Here is a 22,179-nt window from a genome sequence, read left to right as displayed (position 1 = left end):
CCGGTCTCCCCGCCCTGGCCACCCCGCCGGCCCCCAGCGTCCCCCAGCACACTCCCTGCAGGGCCGGCCTCTCAGGCGCAGGCTCCTCGTCCCACCGTCGGCTCTGCTCCAAGTTCAAATCCTCTCCACCGTGCTCGGGACACCAGGGTCGGGGTGTACAGGCATTGGGCAGCTTGGAGGGAGACACTCCTCTGCTTCTCCTGCCTCTGAGCCCTGGGGCCTGTCACCCCCGAGGTCCATACCCAAGGGCTGGCCACATGCATACCAGGGTGGCAGACATGGCATGAGGAGCTAATGTGGGAACCGTCGGGGCAGCTGGCCAGTGTCCCCAGCTAGGGGACAGTTCCAAGCCCCTGTGGCTCCTCCTGGGCTCTGGAGACTCACTCCTGCCTAGCTCCCGGGCTGGGAAGAGCCAGCCCCCTCACCTCTACACCTCAGGCTGAAGACGTGAAAGGAGTATTAAGACGTTGGTCACCTGTTTTCTGGCTGAGATACCAAGACAGTCAGTAGGAACAGGACTTAACAGAAACAGCCTCACGCAGGCCATGTGAGGCTCTAATGAGGAGGAAGGTCAAAGTGCCTCACTTGACAGTGCTCACCTGCTCCATGCCTGGCCCTGCTCCAGGTGCCAATGCACATGCTTGTGTTATGGTCATTGCATAGCTGAGTGGACTCTGGGAGAACATTCTAGAACAGCCGTGGGGACCAGCTGTGCCACTGACCACAGGGGCAGATGCTCTACCCCCAGACCCCGGTCTGGGGCCCGGTCACAGGAGGTTCTGCGGGCCTGGGGGCAGCTCCCAGGAGGCCCGGGGCCATCTTCCACCTGTCCAGTACCCCTGCCTGCCTCTTGCCCACCATGTCAATTCTGTTTTGCCTTTTTTAGAAGGGCATCCAAGAAGGGTGGGTGGGAGTCCCCAGGATGGACACCCCCTTGGCTGACCTGACCCTCCGAGTCTGTGGGTCAGAAACTTGCATCATCTGCTGTGTCTGGAACCTCTGGTCTTCTGTGACAGGTGCAGCTCCAGCCTTCCCAGCATGTGGGGCTGGGGGCGGTCTCAGCCTGGGGCCCCCGGGGCCCCCATTTCTTGGCTCTGTCGGCGGTGCCTCCACAGCCCATCAGGTGAGGCAAGAGCACTCGCTGGGCAGGGTCTTGGGCCCAAGGACCACGTGTTTACGCAGCTCTCAACCCTCTTTGGGAGGACACCACGCCCCCGAAGCTGTGGCCTCTGTGGGCTTTGCTCGCAGTCCAGCTCGCTTCCTTATCCACAGGTTCAGCGCCCAGGCCGCAACCAGAGGAGCCTGTGTGAGGGCACCCAGCCTGGTAGGAGTGTTGCAAGGGTCCCTGAAGTGTCTCCTGATGGGCCCACTACTCAGCACCTGTACTGATTTTGCAGCGGTCATCACTTGGGATTAAACTTTAATGCAAATGTCTGGGAAGCCCTAAGGAGAAGGCAGGCCCAGGGCACGCTGCACAGACCAGTCCTCCGGGCCGATGGGTGAGATCCCTCCACCAACCCGGCCAGCCCAGGGTAGCCTGGCCCTGGAACCTGCCGCTCAGAGGGTTCTGTGCCGGCTGCCAGGCCTGAGGCCCCGATTCCGGGGACACTCCCGTTTCTAGACTCAGTGATGCAAACCCGTCCTTCCACCTCTCAAGGTCTCAGCATGTCCTCCATTGGCTGCTGGCTCAGGAGCCTGCCAGTGCTGTGAGCGCTTGGTGCTTGTCCGACAGTGCTCCCCCAGCCCTCAGCCCCATCCCAGCCCACAGGCCCGGCCTCCCGGGCACTGTCTTCCCCGCGGTGAGGCACTTCCCTGCCCACAGCCCTGAGACAATTTGGTGAGGGTCGCCCACGGGGAGGGGTCGTCGGCTGTGACCATCAGGACCACGTGTCCTGTGCACAGAAGTTAGGCAGGGAGTTCCAGCCACCCAGGGACCTCCAACCAAGGTGTGTCCTCAAAGCCAACTCTGGCTGACCCTGATGGAGCTCCAGGACCCTCCCGGGCTCAGCGGTTGGCACCCATGGGCGGGACCCCGGTCCATCACAGGCACTTCTGGGAACCTGACCCAGAGCACCCAAGACACAAAGACGTGCCCGCCAAGACCTGATCACTCACCGTGGGTTACTTTTTCATTCTGAAGACATGGTGTTTGGAACCTAACCATGCGGCCCTACCTGGAATGCAGTGTTCCCTCCTGTCTGAGCCTCTGATCTGCTGGTCACCGGCCCGGGCAGCTGCGGGGAAAGTGACATGCGGAGCCAGAGCAGGTGGATGCTCTACCCCCAGGCCCCGGGGCCACCACCCACTCGAGTGGGCGCCCGTGTTCCTGCGGCAGGCCGGCCCTCCAGTCGGCACCAGGGCGCCCACAGCCCATGCAGCCCGACCGGACATGCAGATGCAGGATGTTCTCCTTTTTGACGACTGCATTTAGGCACAAAGGAAAACTGTGGTAACCCAGCAGCAACAAGAGCTCTCTATCCATGTGTGCCGCTCCGGCGTCTTCCGGAACAGCTTTCCTCTATGGCCTTCAGTGGCTGCCGAGGGCACCAAGTGGGCAGGGCACTCTGTTTGGTCCCCATCAGACGCTGGGCCAACCCCCAGGCTGAGGGAGCCGCACCATCCTGGGCCCCCACACCCAGCCTCCTGGCCCCTTGGCCAGGCCAACCCTGGACAGTGACCCTGAGAGCAGAGGCCCCTCAGGCGGTGGGTGGTACGTGTGGAGGGTGAGGTGGGCATCATCTCCAGAAGCTGAGGTCCGTCTGCCCACGTGACCAGAGCGGGGAAGGCGACAGGAGGGTGACACGGGCCCACGTGCCCCCAGCAACAAACACTCTGGTCCTCTCACTTCCGACTTCGGCACTCCCTAGGGCCACGCTGGGGTGGCAAGGGTCCCGCGTCTGTGTGAGGTGGCCTTCCTGGGGGCACTGGCACTGTGAGGAGAGTTGCCACGCCCCTGTCTGCACCCACACCTAATTTTGATGGAAAACCTAAAATGGCTCTCGATTTTACGTGTTTGTACGTGAAAATGAATGTTACAGGTAGAGTTTAAGTGGACTTACTTCCTAAGCCTCGCACGTTTCAACAGCACATCCACTGACCTCTCAGGGAACCTGGCGGCAGTGGAGCTGGGGCCATGCTGGGCTCCCAGCCACGTAGCAGCAGGTGCCTGAGGAAACCAGCACCTCACAAGCCAGGTCTCCACACAGGGGCAGCAACCAGAAACAGCTCGGAAGGCGGCTGATGCTGGCCAGCCCAGGGCCCAACCCCCATCTACACAGCGCACGTGCTCTGACTCCGCACAGACGGTCTGGTGTGAGCGGGGGAGGTCAGCCGAGCACACACAGGGGACACTCTCTTGGCAGCGCACCAAGATGCTAACACACGGGTGCTAAGAGCCAGGTCTGAGTGTGTGCTCATGCCTGGGTGGCCGTCGAGCATGCACGGCGACGGAAATGCTGTACTGAACACCAGACACACAAGCTCTAGTTTTGCATTCATTCTCTTATTTATTTTTAAAACCACACAAGGGGAGCCCCTGCGATTTACCCGTGAAGTCAGACGCTGGCCGAGGCCCCTGCTCCTGGGAGCTTATAGGCTAGTGGTGCGTGGGCTGGGTGGGCCAGACTCGGGACCGGCGAGCTCCCAGGGGCCGGCGGCGTGGATGCTTTGGTTTCCCAGGTGCTGCAGCACATTTCCAGGGCAGAAGTGTGGAGGGACACTGAAACCTGATGGAGACAGGCTCCCAGAACGGCAGGCATGTACGCAGCCCACAGATGGACTGGCCACTACCGGAAGGACAGACTGTGTCTGTGGAGCACTGGCTACAGAGAGAGGTGCAGAGGTGCTTTAGAGCAAGGGTGTGAAAAGCTGGGCAGAGGGCAGCGTGGTGCCAGGGTGCCAGGGAGGGTAGAGAGGGTGGTGAGGGGGTCCCCAGGCAGGTGGGGGGCATGGTGATGGGGTCACGGGGCAGGTGGGGGACATGCTAATGGGGTCACGGCGTCCCAGGCAGGTCGAGAGGGTGGTGACAGGGTCCCCGGCAGGTGGGGGACATGGTGATGGGGTCATGGAGTCCCAGGGTGGGTGAGGGGCATGGTGACGGGGTCATAGGGTCCCAGGTGGGTGGGGGGTGTGGTGACAGGGTCCTAGGGTGGGTGGAGGGCATGATGACGGGGTCCCCGGGTCCCAGGGCAGGTGGAGGGCATGGTGACAGGGTCCCTGGGTAGGTGGGGGGTATGGTGATGGGGTCCCCAGTGGGTGGGGAGGGTGGTGATGGGGTTACAGGGTCCCAGGTGGGTGGAAAGCATGGTAATGGGATCATGGGGTCCCAGATGGGTGAAGAGAGTGGTGATGGGGTCCCGGGGCAGAGAGCAGGGCAGTCAGGCCCGTGTAGGGTGAGCCTGCAGGACGCATTGGTGTCCCAATGCAGGGTGGACACTGGATGGCATACACACAGCCCTGGGCACCCCATTATCTTAATAACAACATCCTTGGGGGCTCAGTGTCCCCACCTGTAAGAGAGGCATGGAGGTCACAGGCCACGCCCTCTCCCACTGACACTGGAGGGTGTGCTATTCTCAGAGCAGGGACTGCAGAAAACATCAACGTGAGACATACTTTCTGGACTGGTTTAAAAAGTAATTTTTCTTATAAAGCTTAGTTTTCTTTAAAACATTCAACTTTTGGTCAACCATGCTTGAAGTTTAATTAGAACAGAATCATTACATTTTCCAAAAATAACTAAATATTTTGTCTTGTAAGATGTATTGCACCTTAGTCCAAGAGCAGACGAGCTGGGCTGGGTTGCACGAGGCAGTCCCACAAACCCAAGCGGGGTCACAGATCTGAGACCAAACAGCTCTGGTGGAGCTGCTCACAGGCACACGTTCCTACTCCACAGTCCTATTCTGGGTCCACCTTGTGATGTGGTCATTTTATAACAAGATCACATTATTCAAATCTTGAAAAGCACAGCTAACATTTGCCCAAGAAACAGTTAATTCTAGCTGACGTCGACACAGATGCTCCAGGGCTTTCTATCGTCTAGTCTGTTTTGTAAATGACACGTTATGGGTAGAGAAAACGAAACCTTCTGAGAATCCTGATTTTACCAAGAAAGCAACATGGCTGCTTTCGCAATAGTTTTTAGTGTAATGTTAACTTCCTCTTAAATGACTCGAATACCTTAAGTGCTTAGACCTACAGTACAAAGACCGTCGGCAAGAGCTGAGCCAACAGGACACGATCCCGTTCAGAATGACAGGCGATGCCGTCCCCTCTGAGCGCACACCCCGGGCCCCCAGAGTGCCAGGCAATGCTCTGAGGACCACGCGTAGCACATTTATTTTCTACTGGTTCAGGGGGTGAAAAAACACGCCGGTATTTTCTTCCAGGAAACATTTTAAGCTGAAACGGCAAACTGATTTTCTAAGCGTCTACCCTCCAAGTGTGTGAATAATCTCAGGAAGGGCAGTTTCCCGTTGAGTCAAAGGTGCTCGGGCCTGAAAGCCTCATGGTCACCGGGAGACGCAATTATTCACAGAAGAATGTGATGTGGGACATTAGCACAAGCACAGAAATCGTTAATGTTAGTTAATGACCACATCAAGCACCAGCCTTTAGGCTCAATAGCATGGGTTTATTTCTAAAGGCACCTGCAAAATAATTATGACTATTTGCTTTTCCACCTTAAACATCTAGAGAATTTAAGCACACATCTAGACCACCTCAGCTTTTGAGCGCAGAGGGCTGTCCTTTGTCTCCCCCCGGGCAGTTCTATATTTGCAAGCAGCCAGCAAAATGATCAGTAATTACCTCAAGATGCAGCCCCCGCCCAGAACAGTAACGAAGGAAAACACACCAGAAGCTTCACTTCTTTGAAAACTGAGGACAGGGTCTTGCTAACAGGATGACTATGCAGCTTAAGCAGACAACGGAACAACCACTCTGCTTCGTGGCGACGGCCTCTCGGCATTTCCGTCTTTTAGAAAAAGTGCCCCCTCGGTTCATTTTCACTTAAAGTTAGAAAGAGAGCGTTACCGTTCGCAGGCAGGTAGGTGAAGTGCTGGTACTGGCTCCTCTTTCTTTTCCCGTTGCAGACATAGAAACTGACTTGGACGGGGCTGGTTATTCTCTGATTGCGAAAAGGCGGTATCTCGAGCACCAGCGAGTTCTGGTGAGAAATGGCAGAGAGGGGGAGACAGTGAGCATCTTGCGCACACGAAGCACTCGGCACCGGCACCGAGCAGCCCGCGCCGCCCTGCCAGGGCTCCCTCGCGGCTGCCCCAGAGAGCTCGCCCGAGACGTGGGCAGCCCGGCACCAGGGCCGGCGGGCGCAGGGCAGCTGGGCTGGCTTGGGGCTGCAGCGGGGACACCACCGACACCTCCCTGAGCCAAGCCGCTGGTGCTGAGCCCAGGGCAGAGGGGGCACTCAGCCGGAGAGGTCCTCGAAAGACCCCCAGGCATCTGCCTGCCCCAACCACCATGGCCAGTGACCTCTGCAGGCTAAAGTCTCACACAGGGCTCGTGGATGGAGCCGTGCTCAGGTGACAGGATGAAGACCCAGGAGAGGGCACCTGGGGGGCTCAGCGGTGGAGCGTCTGCCTTTGGCCCAGGGCATGATCCCGGGGTCCTGGGATCGAGTCCCGCACTGGGCTCCCCGAGGAGAGCCTGCTTCTCCTGTCTGTGTGTGTCTCTCTCTCTCTGGGTCTCTCATGTATAAAGAAATATAATCTTAAAAAAAAAAAAAAAGGACCCAGGGGAGGTGCTTCCTGGAGATGCATCCTAGGGACAGGTATGGGACGAAGGCCCGATGCCTGTCACAGCCCTCCAGACAACCTCGAATGGAAGGCAGGTGAGCTCAACACGAGTGGGTGGACAGTGAGAATGTATGGCACAAACGGGGACAGATGCTTCCTGGTGGGCACTGTTACTGTCTCACAGTCCGAAATACAAATTAGCAACATGGTCACAAAAATTTTGCTCCTTCCAGTATAGGCCTGAAACAAGTCAGGTGGGCAGCATGGGATAAAAGGAGACACAGGCTGGCGGTCAGTGGTGGACACCACCGGGTGCCTGAATGTTCAGAGGACAGGTCTTCACAGGCACCCATGCTGTGCTTGATTTCGCAGGAGCGACAGGATTTCACATCCAAAATGTTTCTTCAGTTTTCTTTGTCAAATGATTTAAGTTAGCACTTAGAGAAAATGAGTAAGAAAAATCCATCGTATCAAGTTTTTGTTAAAGAAACTGTAGCTCGTTACCCAGTTTAATAGCAAAATTGATTGAATCGTGTTAAGTAATGGAATCTTAGAAATGTTAAAATGGGAAACTGAAGAGAACATCAGGCCCCACCTTTTCCTTTTACAGATAAAGAAACCAAGGCACAGAAGCCTGTCTGGGAAGACATGCAGGTGGCAGGGCCCCTGGGGCACCATCCCCTGGGGCCATGCTCACTCCCAACTAAAGGGGCTCGCTGCTTCCATACGTGTCCCACCTGGAAGAGGCAATGAGCTTCTTGTCCCCTTGGCAAAACTAACGCTCCAGACCTGGTGCCGACGGGGTGAAGGGTGGGTCACACGGGGGAGGGTGCATGCTCAGGGCCGGGGCCACCATGCTGAATGTCAGCTTCCCTGTTTGCACATGAGGATCAAGGGCAGGGGGTCTACATCTGGGCTTGTGTCCTAAGAGTTCGAGCATGTGGACAGGTGGACGGGGACCCTGCAGGAAATGCTGGTGCTGTACGTGGCTGTCACTGGCGACGGCGAGCCCCCGTGGGGCACAGAGCTAGTGGTCTGACCACCACGGAAGAAGAGGAGACATGGAGAGGAAGAGGTCCTACTTAAACAGAGGATGGAAATGAGGTGAGCCACGAGGAGCCGTCCACGGGGGGCCTGCGAGGGTCTGTACGGACTGCACAGGGCAGAAGGAGGTGTCAGACCAGGCCTGGCCTTGAGGGTTTGGTTTTTATAGATTCTACATGACTGGGGGGTTCTGTTACCTCTCTAAACAGAGTATGCAAAACACCATCCCCCTGGGAGCACGGTGAAGGAAGAGGCATGGAAGAGAGTGCAGTGAGGGGCACTGTCGTCCCTGCCACCTGTTGGCACAGGAACAGAACAGGGATAACAAACAGCTCTTGATAGGTCCCTGAACTCGCTTTAAGAAACTGCATAGTCAAAAAAAAAAAAAAAAGAAACTGCATCGTCTACACTGCTCACAACAGCACATAAACCACACACACAGCAGGATTCTGCTTTGTTTAAAAACTGTGTGCGAGGGCAGCCCGGGTGGCTCAGAGGTTTACCACTGCCTTCAGCCCAGGGCCTGATCCTGGAGACCGGGGATGAGTCCCATGTTGGGCTCCCTGCATGGAGCCTGCTTCTCTCTGTCTGTGTCTCTGCTTCTCTCTCTCTCTCTCTCTCTCTGTCTCTCATGAATAAATAAATAAAATCTTTAAAAAAAAATCTGTGTGCAACATAACGAGTGTGTGTGTGTGTGTGTGTGTGTGTGTGTGCGCGCGCGCATATATGCAGGCACATGCATGTGCACGAACATGCACGCACCAGGAGAAGCCTGGCAGGATGGACACCCAAATGTCAGCAGTGGTGCAATTACACCAGGTGCCTGCTTTCTGTTTTATACCTTGCTACATTCTCCAAATTTCCACAACGAATAATATATTCCTTTATAGTTAGAATCAGTCTATAAAAATAAACCTCAATTAAGAGATACGGATGAATCATAAAATTAAAGTACTTCCCTCTTCACACGTACTGTTATGATTCTCTTAAAACAACTATTAACAGGCTTCCTTTAAAATATGCAGCTACTCAGTAAAAAAGACAAGCCAATGACACAAAAACGAACATGCAGACTTGGCAGGATTTCTGCAGGCTTCTTCCGTGCTCAGGGGAGCTGGGGGGGGGTGAGGGAGTGCAGCTGGGGGGCCGGGGCACAGGAGGGAGGCTGCTGGGGGCGGCTCCAGCTGTCTGTCCCACCACCAGGTGTGTTTACGACAATCCTGTGAGCTGAGCAGCGGCAGGAAGCCAAGCTGCCTGCGGCCCACGGCGCCTCCCCGGGGCTACTCAGGCACGCAGGACACAGGACAGGACCCGCAGGAGACGTGTGCACGCGTGTGAGGTCCCGAACACGGGAGGGTGCCTGGACATCCTGGGAGAGGAGCGAGCTCGAGAGCACAGGTTTCCCCCTGGGGCCAGGGAGGAATCTTTTCCATCTGACAAGACTGGAAAGGCTTCTGGTAAGTGGATCAGAGCTTTGGAAAAGGAAGCTGAAGTCACAAGTAAAGATGCTTTGTCCTGATAGAGCCACTTGTGAGGGCGCAGGTGGCCCGGGGCCTGACGAGAGCCAGCAGCGTTGGAGGGCCACCTCCACATCTCCACTCGGGGCTGGGAAGCCTACCTGCCGCGGAGCAGAGAAAAGCTGCCTGCTGGCTTCAACAAAGCCCACCAAGGCTCCCTGTTCACACCGCCCCAACAGCCCAGGGCCCCTCGGGGCCCCAGACAACACTACCATCTTGCCTTGAGCATGATTCCTGAATAAGCCAACTTCCCATTTCCCTGCACTGTCAGAAGGACCACACACCTGTCCATGGCCAGCGGTGAGCTGGGGGACCACACACCTGTCCATGGCCAGGGGTGAGCTAGGGGACCACACACCTGTCCATGGCCAAGGGGTGAGCTAGGGGACCACACACCTGTCCAGGGCTAGGGGGTGAGCTAGGGGACCACACACCTGTCCATGGCCAGGAGTGAGCTACGGGACCACACACCTGTCCATGGCCAGGGGTGAGCTAGGGGACCACACACTTGTCCACAGCCAGGGGTGAGCTAAGGGACAAACATACCTGTCCATGGTCAGGGGGTGAGCTAGGGGACCACACACCTGTCCACGGCCAGGGGGTGAGCTAGGGGACCACACATCTATCCATGGCCGGCAGTGAGCTGGGGGACCACACACTTGTCATGGCCAGGGGGTGAACTAGGGGACCACACACCTGTCCACGGTCAGGGGGTGAACTAGGGGACCATACACCTGTCCATGGCCAAGGGGTGAGCTAGGGGACTACACACCTGTCCACGATTAGGGGGTGAGCTAGGGGACCACACACTTGTCCACGGCCAAGGGGTGAGCTACGGGACCACACACCTGTCCATGGTCAGGGGGTGAGCTAGGGGACCACACACTTGTCCACGGCCAAGGGGCGAGCTACGGGACCACACACCTGTCCACAGGCAAGAGGTGAGTTAGGGGACCACACACCTGTCCACAGCCAGCAGGTGAGCTAGGGAAGCACACACTGGTCCTCGGCTAGGGGTGAGCTAGGGGACCACACACTTGTCCACGGCCAAGGGGTGAGCTACGGGACCACACACCTGTCCATGGTCAGGGGGTGAGCTAGGGGACCACACACTTGTCCACGGCCAAGGGGCGAGCTACGGGACCACACACCTGTCCACAGGCAAGAGGTGAGTTAGGGGACCACACACCTGTCCACAGCCAGCAGGTGAGCTAGGGAAGCACACACTGGTCCTCGGCTAGGGGTGAGCTAGGGGACCACACACTTGTCCACGGCCAGGGGGTGAGCTAGGGGACCTCATGCCTGTCCATAGTCAAGGGGTGAGCTACAGAGTTTGGAAGAACTTTGAACTTCTCAGGTGAACAGTCACCTGCTGGCCACGGTATAACTGCTGTTGGCCTGATGACTCCTGCTACTTTTCCAAGGACCATGCAGAACACATGCACACTGGACGGGAAAGGTTAATCCCACTATGGCAACAGTCAGTTTTAATATCACTTAACACACAGATGGTCAGTGGGTGAAAAGTGAGACCAAGCTACTTGCAGCCTAGGAGAAACCCACTTTGAACATAAAGACGCCACCAGAAGCCTCAGGGATGAAGGACGCCAGCACTCACACGTGCCACACAAAGCCAGAGAAGCTGTGTTGTCTCAAAGAATATCTTCTACTTACGACCACGGGGGCAACGTTATTTCTCAGGCACCTACACGTGCATGCGGTACCCAGCAGCTGTGGGCAGAAAGTCTGCATGGAGCAGGCACGTGGACCCCCCGGCCCCTGCCAGCACTCCGTTCACAGGCAGAGACTGAGCACCTCTGAGTGGCACGAGATCGGACTTCACATCTAGTTCGTGTTCAGAACAAGTGTCTATGAAGTGACGTGCATTCTCTGAGGACGGAAGAAGTCATGCCAAGGACACTGGTGGAAGCTGGCGCAGCTTGGAGACTCGGGAGCAGCCACTGCTCCCGGGGCCCCCCTGCTCACAACGATAACCAGAGGGTGGCAGTGGCCCCGTGACGTGAGCCCCTCAGTGCACCTGCGGTCCTGGCCGAGGACGGGTGTGTGGTCCCCTGTCGGGGTTTACAGGGCACCTCCTGGGTGGGGCCCAGGTGGGGTCCTGCCCCCCCGTGGTCACTCTGCTGTCCTCTTCGAACTCGTGTTGTGTCCCACAAGCACTTGTGTCAGGCAGGGCTCCGTGATCCAGTCTGGCATTCCCAGTCACTCCTGCTCGCAGGAACCCCCTGCCCAGCCTCCAGAGCACCGGCACCCCCAGGGCTGCGTGTCCAGCCACACTTACCGGCTTACATAGGTCTCTATCCAGCTTGGCCTCTGTCTCCCAGATGTGGTGACCGTCTAGGGGGAAGAGGCAGAGGGAAGCCCATCAGTCTGGGTGCCTGGGCGAGTGCCCCACCTGGATGGTGAGCCCTGACCAGGCACAGGGGACCCCGGGGACCACAGCCCTCTGACCAGCTCGGGCCACCCGGGCTGTTAACGCGGAAGAGCAAACAGTTACATGTGCGTCACCAGCTGAGAGGACATGCCTGGCCCAGACGTGGGCAGGGAGCCTGGCGAAGCCCGAAGGACCCACCCACCGCCTCTGTAGGAGGGAGCCACATGCAGTGCATGCCCCAGAAATCCAACCCCCTCCTACGTCCTCAGGCCCACCGCCCCAGCTTCATGCCAGGCATGAGTGGTTTCTACATGCCAAGCTTTTCTGAGGGAGGCAAGCCCAGGAGAAGCACCCGTGACCCAGGAGAGGATGCACAGGCCAGGGAGCTGACCCAGGTCTGTGTCCCGGCCCCTGTACCCACCAGCTCCAGCCTAAGGTGCGTGCATGCCAGGAAGCAGGGGCCAGATGACCCAGGGCTGCAAAGCCCCCGTGTGTTTTAGGAGCAGAGTTGTTCTAACGCGTGAGGGCCTGGGAGCCCTGGTCCTGCCTCTGCTCAGACCAGCGGTCGGCTGAGGGAGAAAATCCTCTCTCTGATGGCTTTTTGCCACATCAGGATACAGAAATGCAAAATATGGTATTTTTAACTTTACCCCAGTGGCCATTTGCATGTTTCAAAAAAAATAATAATAAAAAGGCTCCCAATAGGCCTTGAAAGGGCTCAGTGTTCCTTGGGTCCCGGCCTGCAAGGGGGGAGCTTCAGGGAGCCTGGGGTGGGAATGTCTGCGAACTGAGCTCTGGGCCTTCAGGAGCCTCTCCAGGGCTGCCGGCCACGTGGGGGACAGGCGGGCGTTTCCCCAATCGGCAGACGGGCATCCCCTGCTGAGGACTCCCTCCTCCTCCTCTCCTGTGACTCTGTCTCCAAACACACAACTACAGCAAGAGACGCTTAGCAATGTTCCTGCTGTTTCCAAAGAAGAGATTGTGTGTATGTGTGTGTAACAGATCCTAAATTATAAATAAATTAGACAAAATCTCCTTCTTCTGCCTGACAGTCAGGGCGGGCAGGGGTGGAGGGTGGAGACAGCAGGAGGAAATATGAGTCACAGAGCTCGGAGCAGCGTCGGCATGCCAGGACACATGGGCCTCTCGGGATGCCCGGGCTCCCAGCGCCAACTACCCACCAGATGAACCCACTCAGCGATAAGATGCAGACCAGGGCCCAGGGGATCAGCCGCCCTGTCTCCTCCAGGAAAACATTATCGGAAACTAAAAATACACTCTGCCATTCTCAAAGGCACCAACCAAGACTCCCACAAAGCATCACAGTTTCCGGAATGCAGAAGCATCCTTAACCCCCCAGAGCTGATGGGCAATCCTGAGCCGTGGGGGTCGGGGGACTGGGGCCAGGGGTCGGGGTTGGGGCCCAGGGACTGGGCCTGGAGGTTGGGGTTGGGGGCCAGGGGCTGGGCCTGGAAGCCAGGGTCAAGGGCTGGGGACCAGGGGCAAGAGGCTGGGGACCAGGGGCAAGAGGGTGGGGCCAGGGACTGAGCCTAGAGGCCAAGGTCAGGGGTTGGAGGCCAGGGGCTAGGGTTGGGGGCCAGGGGCTGTGTCTGGAGATTGGGGTCGGGGGCTGGCCATGGGCTGGGGTTGCGGGCAGGGGCCGGGGTCGGGGCAGCGTTCCAGGCCGTGCAGACAGGAGCCCCACCCACCACTTGAGGATTTGAAACGACCCCGTTCCCTAAGCAAGTGACCCAAGTGCTCCTCCTGCCCATGGCACGGCCTCCATCTGCTGCTGGGAGGCTCAGCATGGTGCCTGTGGACCCAGCACAAGCCTCCTGGGCCTGCGGGCGCCGGTCCTTGTCAGAGTGTCAGCCCAAGGCTGGCAAGGCCCACTGTGCGTGTACATTCAGCTTTCCAAATGCCTGCCCCACTAACTGCAGAGTAAGAGAGCACAAGCAGAGCCTCCAGACACTCCCATCAACCACCAGGCTTCTGGAAGGTGGGGAGGGCAGGGCCTGGAGGTCTCAGGGGCCCAGGGCTCCCAGCACACTCTGGGCACCTGTCCTGGGCTCTGGGCCTGTGTTCCCTGAGTCCTCGTATCTGTGACTGAATCACAGCCCAGCCCATAGAGGCAGGGGCACGGCCTGTTTTACTGAGGATCCCCAGCGAGCTGCCATCCACGTAGAAACAGATACAGACCAATTGCCCAAGATGGCAGTGCCCAGGCCACTCGACGTGGCTGATAATCGTGTACGCCAGGGAACTGTGAAGCTGGCTCCCACGTGCATCAGAAGCAGCAGGGACCCAGTTGCAGTCGCCCCAGGAGCTGGTGGCATGGGCCCCACCGTCCTGCCTGTGGACATCCAGCCCCTGGGTGCCCCCTCTGCCAAGCCCAGCCAGAGGTGGGCCCCACGCGGGCACTAAGCAAAGCCCCAGCCTCCATAGGGACGGGAAAGGCTGGCCCTGGAAGAGCCGAGGAGCTCCAGCCTTATCAGGAGCCCCAGGTCCTCAGTAGGAAACTGTGCGCAAGCCCAGAAGTAAAAATATTCCGAATCATTAGGGAATTCCCTGCAGGGTGAGTCATCGGAAAGGCTTCCCCGCCACACCCGCCCGGAGGCTTCCACAGCCGGCCGGGCGCTCAGCCTCCCTGCCCAGCGCTGACTCACACGCTCCCGGGCGGCCTCTGCCTCTGCCGGAGCGTCGGGAGTGTCGCCAGCCTTCCCCAGCGCTCCGGAGCCGCCTGGCTTCCCACCAAGTCTCAGCACCGAGCCGGGGTCTGCCAGTCCCGGCCACGCGGCCTGCAGGCAGGGTGGAGAGACCAACAGTCCGTCACATGGAATCGCAGCTTCCCTGCAGCCCAGGTGACGCCGCCTGGGCCACGTGCCCACGGTCCCCACCCCGCATGGCCGCCGGCTGCTGACACCGCCGGGTGCAGACCAGGACCCCAGGGGGCCACGGCGGGGTGCACATGGGGGGCTGCTCCACACTCCTGTGGGGGCCACGAAGACGGGTGCCTACATGGGGGCAGGTGGAGGTGCTCTGGGGCTGTTCCGGTCACATGGGTCCCACACAGGGGAGTGCCCCCCTGCAGCTGGTCTTCACCCTTCCCCATGCCTGAGACACCCCCAGGCCTCACACTCTGGGGTGCCCGCTTCCCACAGAAGAGACTCCAGGCTGAGCTAGGATCACTGTCCCACCGTGGGCTCAGCCTGGCCGATCCTCACTGAGCGTGACTCTCCACAAGCAGACTCCCCTCTGGGACACCCGCCCAGAGAAGGGAGCACACGTTCTTCCTGGTGCACCCGCACCACAAGTTGGGCACCACCCCAGCGTCTACCCTGAAGGGATAAGCCCACATGGTCCATGCACATGACAAACGCCACTCAGCCTTCAAAGGGACGAGATTCCAATGCACTCCTGTGGGGAATCCCTGGGAGACGGCCGCTTGGGGCATGGAGCTGGGCACAGTGGGACCCACACCATGCATGTCCAGGGCAGCATCCACAGGGACAGCTAGTGGCTCTGAAGCTGCCAGGCTGGGGGGAACAGGGATGAAGGCTTCTGGGAATTTCTAGAACTAGCGGGACACCTACCTGGCTCTGAATAAGCCAAAGACCAATGAACTTTAAGTGGATGAGCCACGTGGTCTCAGTCATATCTCAGCAAAACAGATAAAATGTCAGTTCTCCAACCTGTGTGTGACCTGTGCCACCTCACCCAGCAGCGTCCTCTCCACACCTTTCCTTTCCCATCAAGACCCAGGGCTGCAGTGGATGTGGGAGGACAGGACCCGGAACACAGCTCTCCTGCTGGGGAGGGACCCGAGCCCACTCTCTGGATGTGAAGCTGAAACAGGAGCACCCGGGCGCAGTTTGGGTCAAACCACAGGGAAACACTGGCCACCAGTCCAGAGAAAGGATTCTGGTGCCAACCCTTTCCCGGCAGGGACGCAAGGCCTGTGGACGGGCCCCCTGCCCACACTGGGCCCCCTGCACTGTGCTGGTCACCATGCCCCAGGAAGGACAGGGGAGGCCCAAGGTCATGCTGGCACCCCACAGAAGAGCCCTGTGAGGGAGGGGTGAGACCATGACTCCCCAGGGGGCACCAGGGCGCATCCTGGGACATTAGTGAAGAGAAGCCTGACCCGGGGAGAAGCAGGACAGGAGGGTGGCTTCCAGCATCACCAGTCCTGCACAGTCACAGGTGATGCTGTCCGAGGGCGCCAACTGTTTCTGCTGCCTCATGCAGCCAGGCCCTGGTGGGTGCACCTGCTAGCTATGCTGCTGCAAGCTGCCCCCCACCTGCCCAAGAACGCTGCCCGTGGAAGTCACCTCCTTGGCACACAGCTGTCCCTGTGGATAGGTGGGCCCTCCTGCCCCCTCCTGCCCCCTCCCATGTCCACGCCAGGAAAACTCAGAGCAGATGCCTTCTTCCCCACACCAAGTCATGACCTGCACGTATGTGAGCCGCACCACTGGCCGGGGGTGTCCATGTCTGGGCAATTCCCAGAAACCCTTCAGAAGAAGCATGCCAAGGCAATGGGACCCCAGCCCTGAGGCCACAGCTCCCCAGGGCGGGAGAGGTGGGCGCCAGAGGTTGCCGCTGAGTCCTCGCTGCCAGAGCCCAGATGGCCAGGGCCCGTGATGTAACCCCGCGGGCTGTGCCCAGCTGTGCCCGGCTGGGGCGGAGAGACAGCGGGCCCCTGGCTCCTGGGCAGTGTCACGGCCACACAACCTGGCCAGGACGGAGGGGGGGGCGGGGCAGTGGGCTCACACACATACCTGCTCTCACACACCCTGACACATCTGCTCACACAACCCTGACACACCTGCTCTCACACTCTGACACATGCACCTGCTCTCACATACACTCCCTGACTCATGTGCTCACACATGGTCCAACAATCCCCACCATACACACCTGCTCACACACACACTTGTTCTCATACATGTGCTTGCTCTCTGACACACATACGTGCTCACACATGCTCCAGCAATGCCCACCACACACACCACACCTAAACTGGCATCTGAGTCCAGGCCTATGTGTGAGCCGGTTCGTACCTGACAACAAGAAAAGCTGCACAGGACCCCCGGCCTCCACTCTGTGGGGAGGGGCTTTCCCAGGTGTGCTCTGCTCCGGACTGTGGCCTGAGACCCAATCTTGAACATGAAGTCATCCCTAGCGGATGTCCTGAGAGTCGCTGGAACTGGGTGGGGGGCAGAGATGAGGAGCGACCACGTCTCACACACACACACACACACACACACACACACACACACACACACGTGAGGCCTGGACACACAGCTCAGGGATCCTACGGGCCAGAGTCCGCGCTTTCCCCTCCAGCAGCCTTCAACTCTCCCCCACATCAGAGAAGCTTCTGGTAGCACAGGAGCCACTATCCTGCTTCGGGAGCAACAGGCATATGTCAAACCCAAGGGAGGGAGGTGTGCGGACCCTGAAGCTCACCAACCAGGGAAGGCCCATGTCGGCCTTTGAGTCTGGAATCTGGTCACCTCTAAAGGATTTTCTTAGCCATGGCCCTGCATGTGGGGCATTCAGAACGAAGCCGGGAGATGAGGGGAAGGGGGTTGCGCAGGTGGAGCTAGTGCAGGCCCGGGAACTCAGACTCATGGCCCGCTCTGAGCGCCGTCCCCACTCCCTGTGGCACACACTGTGGGGGGAGTGTGGGGGACAACACTGCCTCCTCCGATCATTAGCCCCTCCACCCCGCCCACCACCTGGGACCAAGTGTGGGGTGGGAGCCTCCTCCCAGGAGGGCCCACCCGTGGGTGGCTCAGCCCAGCAAATTGAGGAGGAGCCAGTCACCTTGGGACTGCAGCCCTTGGGACTCTGCTCGGAGGGTCCCCACTGCTCAGGCCTCCCCCAGCACCTCTCCCCCACCAAATTCTCCCAAGTCCCCCATCCTGAGTCCCACCCCCATCATGGTTGCTGGGGCCTCAACCTAAGGCCTTCCCTATCTCAAGGGAGGCTGTGGCGAAAGCCATGTTACAAGCTGCCATCCCTCCCTGTTTCCGTCTACCCTGTGGCCAGGTGCTCTTCCCTATCCACAGGTGTATGTGTGTATGTGCTGCAGTAAAGTTTGTACACTTTCAAAAAAAAAAAAAAAAAAAGGAAAGCCACTGGGAAGCCACCAAAGGGGAGGGACCCAGGCCGACCCTCAGCGGAGCCACCTGGGGCTTCTTGGGGAGGAGCGCTGAGCACCCAATGAAGAGCGATCTGTGGTCGGAATGGCACCCACACTGCAGCCTGACCAACTGGCTTCCACGTTTATACCTGGGGGGCCCACATCTGGGCACAGCAGCCCAGGCCTTAGATGCACAGAATGGCAGCTGGCCCCAGCTCACGGCAGCTCCCCGCACCAACCCTGGGTGTGGTCCAGCTAAAGAAGGCGCTGCTGCTGGAGGCCCCCAAGTTTGGGTGAGGTTTGTGGGCAGCAGAGAAGCCAAAACAGGCTTCACTCATAGTTTTCAGTAATGGCAGGATGACAGACAGGAACCCCAGGGAACGCCCCCCTACAGCCCTGGGGTCAAGAGCACGACAGTCTGACGCACCCAGGCTGCTGCTGCGCTCACCTATTCTGCCTCCGGCCTGCCTCAGCGGCAGGGAGCCCACGTGGCTCATGCTGTCCTCATGTGTACTCAATGCGACAGCGTCCCTTGGGTGGACTCAAACGCACACGTGTACAAATACATGACTTAGTCCACACACACAAGTGCTACCAGTCATCTTCGTGGCTACAGATGGGGGAAGGTCAGCAAGTCACCTCCCACGCTGGTACGTCTGTGACATGTGGGGCTGGCGGCCTGAGGCCGGGCCAACCGCACCAGACACTCAGCCACAGGCTGCCACACGCTGCCTTGTCCTCAGCAGTGCCCTCTGACGCCGAAGCCACAAACCGGATCCGAATCCTCGGAGGAAAGGTATCCTGATACCTGGACCTTTTGGGAGACACAGGGAAGGACTCCCCCCCAAATCTTGATAGTCTTCTGGAAAGCACCATCAATTACACAGCCAGAGCGCCGTGCTGCCCTCCACAGTCTTTGTGACACGTCTCACAAGGACTCCACAGCCCCTCCTCCCATCTGGGCTGGCCCCAGGGACCTGCCAATGCTGCCCTCAGCACAGGCACCCATGCCCCTCCATCTCTGACCTGCTCCTGCCGCGGGTGTGGGGAAGTGCACCCCTCCAGGAGGTACAGCAGCTGTGGGCACCCCTCGAACAGAAAGAACTGCTCCTTGAGACCCTCACAAAGCCCTGGGTTGCGGGTGCCCTAAGTAAGCCCAGAGCAGCTGCTGGGAGGTCCAGATGCAGGCGGTAGGTGCCCCAAGATGCCCAGAGCAGCGTCCCAGCGGGAAGAGCTGGGAGCCCGTGGGCCTCCATGGTGGGGCTTGGGCTCAGGCCTCCCGGCTCACACGCCACCCTGGCACCGGCCCAGCAGCAGCGTGAAGACTGAACTTCCCAAGAGACCAATGGCTGCATCAGAGCCCTGCAGGACAGCTGTGCTTTTAACCTGAATTGACTTTACTGTTTTCTCCAAAACATCAACTAGGAAAAGCCCAGTTACAGTTACGGAGCGCATCAGGACATGTGAGGTGGAGTGAGAGCCGCCTCCGCCAGGAGTCAGAGGTCAAAGTGGTTTCCTTCTCTTGGAAATGTGACTTGCATGAGAGGCAAACCACCTCATTTAAATATAAACACAAGCAGTGACAGCGTCCAGAGGTGTAACCACAGTGTTCATACCCACTCACAACAGTTGCGGCCTCTGACCACATTGCCACCTATGCTCGCATCTTGCCGGCCGTGCACCTGACGCCAGGCTGCTGCAGGGAGTGGCTGGAGGGCCCCTGGGTGAGGATGGCGCTGGTTACGCACCTAGGGACTAAGGTCCCCACACTGTGGGCTGGCGGCCAACCTCCACGTGGCATTGTGATGCCATGGAGCAGAGACCTGGAAATGAGTGGGCCGGCTGGCGGAGGGACCTGCCCTGAGAAGGAGCCCCACAGTGCCCACAAAGCGGGGAGCCTCCAGGAGACCCCCATGATCCCATCCTGGCGCCAAGGTGATGGCCAGTCCGGGAAGGAAGCCGCATGGACTTCTCCTTTGGGTGGTAGCCAGGAGAGTGCCGCCTGGGGCTGCATCTCAGTGCATCTCCTTGCAGCCCGGCAAGCAGAGCGCCATGGCCGTGCCCCCCACCGATGCTTGTTCATACAAAGCTCAAATGGTTAAACCATTTCAAAATTACCCTCCTCCAAAAAAAAGGTGTTCCAGTAACACAAATTCTGATCATTATGCCTTGTCGTTTTTCTCCATAATTCACAACGTGTTTTCCAATTATGTGCATGATTACACAGGATGACTGAGCTGAACACGCAGAACTCTCAAGCCCGTTTTGATGGAGGCACTTAAGCTTCCTGCACAAAATCAAGACCTCATTGTGGATGCTAATCACTGGGCTGGTTTCTAGTGATCAGTGTGGGTCCTGCACTGGTGCTCTCCGGAAAACTCTCCGTTTCTGCAGGAAACAGGGAGGAGAAAACACAGCCTAGCGGCAGCAGCCCCATCAAAGGGGAAGGACCTCATGCCCATTGGCCATGCTTGGCAGGGAACCAGTTCCAAAATCAGCTGCAGAGAACTTCTGGGAGAGGCGAGCCCCGCACACCCTCTCACCCGCTCTTGTTTGTGATTTGCACGGGTGCCCAGGGGCCTCTTGTCAGACGGTTCTCGGGGCAGGAGCTGCGCACACACACACATCTGCCTGGCAGCACACCCAGGGGCCTATTGCCCAAACATCAGACAAGAGAGACATGCAGCAACCATGCCCCACCACTCCCTACACCGAGGTCTGCCCCCACCCACTTTGATGTCTACACATTCGGAGTGGTCTACACACACACATGCAGAACGGCTGAGAACCCAAGTGCCACGGCTCACGCAGCAGCAGCACCTGCCTCTGCATCTGTGGCACCAATAAGAACGTGAGCCTGAAGGATGCCAGGGAGGCTTCAGCCCACCGCCTGCCATGGCTGCCCCGCATCCAGATGCTTGCCTCCAAGACGGCTGGGCTTCAGCCAGACGAGAAACCCTTGTCTCCACAGAGCAGAACAGTGCTTCCCAAGACGGCATGCATGGTGGCCCAGGGCAGGGCCTGTGCACAGCCAGGAGGGCGCCCTCCATCCAGTCCAGGCAAAGGGCCAGGGGCCATGGCCAGCGTGCGGAAGGCAGCCCGCTGACACAGGCAGAGCTAGGAGATCTGCTCCTGCTTCCCAGCACAGACACCCGCAGAGTGGCCATGCTCCACCACCAGGAACCAATTCCACCTGTGCCCAGAGCGGGGAAACACTCCCACGGCCTGTTCATACAGGAAGTACCTGGTGCTTTCTCCACAAAAATGACTTTGGAGTCTTGCAGAAAGTTGTGTCCAGACAGGACCATCTTCTTCCCGCCAAGGACGGGGCAGCTGGCCGCGCTCTGCTTCTCCACGAGGGGCAGCTCCTGGGCCGACCGCTGGGCTGCATGGGGTCAGAACAGGGAGAATGAGCATGTGCCCCCGGCCCCACATCACGAAGCAGCCTGAGTGGGTGCCCGGGCTCAGCCAGGCAGTCAGGAACTTGGATTTCCCGGCAGCTGCTCAGGGTCTGGGGCAGGGGGCGCGGCGCGTACACGGAGCACTAGGGCAACCGCATGCGGCACCCTGGCCACCCTAAGGACAGCCTCCTGCATGAGAGGCAGCAGCCCCACGCAGGTTCGTGTGACCACGCACACAGGGCGATCACACATCCGATTTGCGCACATGGGGAAATCAGGAGGCAGGAATGCATGTTCGCACGCGTGTACGTCTGTGTGTGAGCCTGGGGGTGGGGTGGGGAGGAATACGTGCACGCATGCATGGAAGTCTGCGCATGAGCCTCCCTGGGGTGAATGCGCGCGCGTGCGTGTGTGCATCTGTGCGAGAGCCTCTGTGGGGGAATGCGTGCATGCGCCTGCATGTCCTGTGTGAGCCTTCCACTCCAGGGGCCCCTCGGCTGTGTGCAGCCCAGACACAGCCTCCGGGGGAGGAGCAGCCGACTGCACCTCCTGTCACAGTGAGCAGAGCGTGGGCTCCTAGAGCTGGGAGCCACAGGGAGACCCTCCCCAGGCACTGTGGGCGTGCGGGCCCCGTGTGAACCAACGGAGGGGCCTTGGGCTTCGGTCCTGTCTGGGCCGCGGGACCAGAGGGGCTGGGACAAGACAGGCAGTGACCAGAGCACAGGGCAGTTGGGTCATCTGGGGACAACAGGGCACAGTGAGGCCACCGACCCAAGCTTTCTGGGCAGAAACAGCGGCAAGCATGGGCGTTTCTGCCACCATCTCCACACCAGCAGTTCTCCTGCAGCCAGTGGGCTGGAGGGTGGAAGTCCCTGGGGCTTCGTGGGGTCGGGGGACAAGGCACAGCCACGGCTGGGGA

General features: G+C 59.0%; 1 protein-coding gene across 6 annotated transcripts in view; it reads right to left on the bottom strand.

Moving 5' to 3' along the window:
- The window catches only part of NFATC1 (nuclear factor of activated T cells 1), a 96,939-nt gene that overhangs the window by 32,961 nt on the left and 41,799 nt on the right, over window positions 1–22,179 (bottom strand). For 3 of the 6 annotated variants that reach the window (XM_041739644.1, XM_041739649.1, XM_041739645.1), the window contains exons 6-9: window positions 21,104–21,244; window positions 14,375–14,506; window positions 11,616–11,671; window positions 6,037–6,169 (exon numbers count right to left, since the gene is read on the bottom strand). In XM_041739644.1, the coding sequence (XP_041595578.1) occupies window positions 6,037–6,169; window positions 11,616–11,671; window positions 14,375–14,506; window positions 21,104–21,244 (462 nt within the window). Of the gene's footprint in view, window positions 1–3,491; window positions 6,170–11,615; window positions 11,672–14,374; window positions 14,507–21,103; window positions 21,245–22,179 lie in introns of those variants that run through there. The other 3 variants (XM_041739647.1, XM_041739648.1, XM_041739650.1) reach the window with 2 other exon arrangements.

This window comes from Vulpes lagopus, chromosome 24 (assembly GCF_018345385.1).
Source record: "Vulpes lagopus strain Blue_001 chromosome 24, ASM1834538v1, whole genome shotgun sequence".
NCBI classification, from domain to species: domain Eukaryota; kingdom Metazoa; phylum Chordata; class Mammalia; order Carnivora; family Canidae; genus Vulpes; species Vulpes lagopus.
The sequence above is the reverse complement of the archived record's forward strand: the minus strand, read 5'-3'. Positions and strand labels throughout refer to the sequence as shown.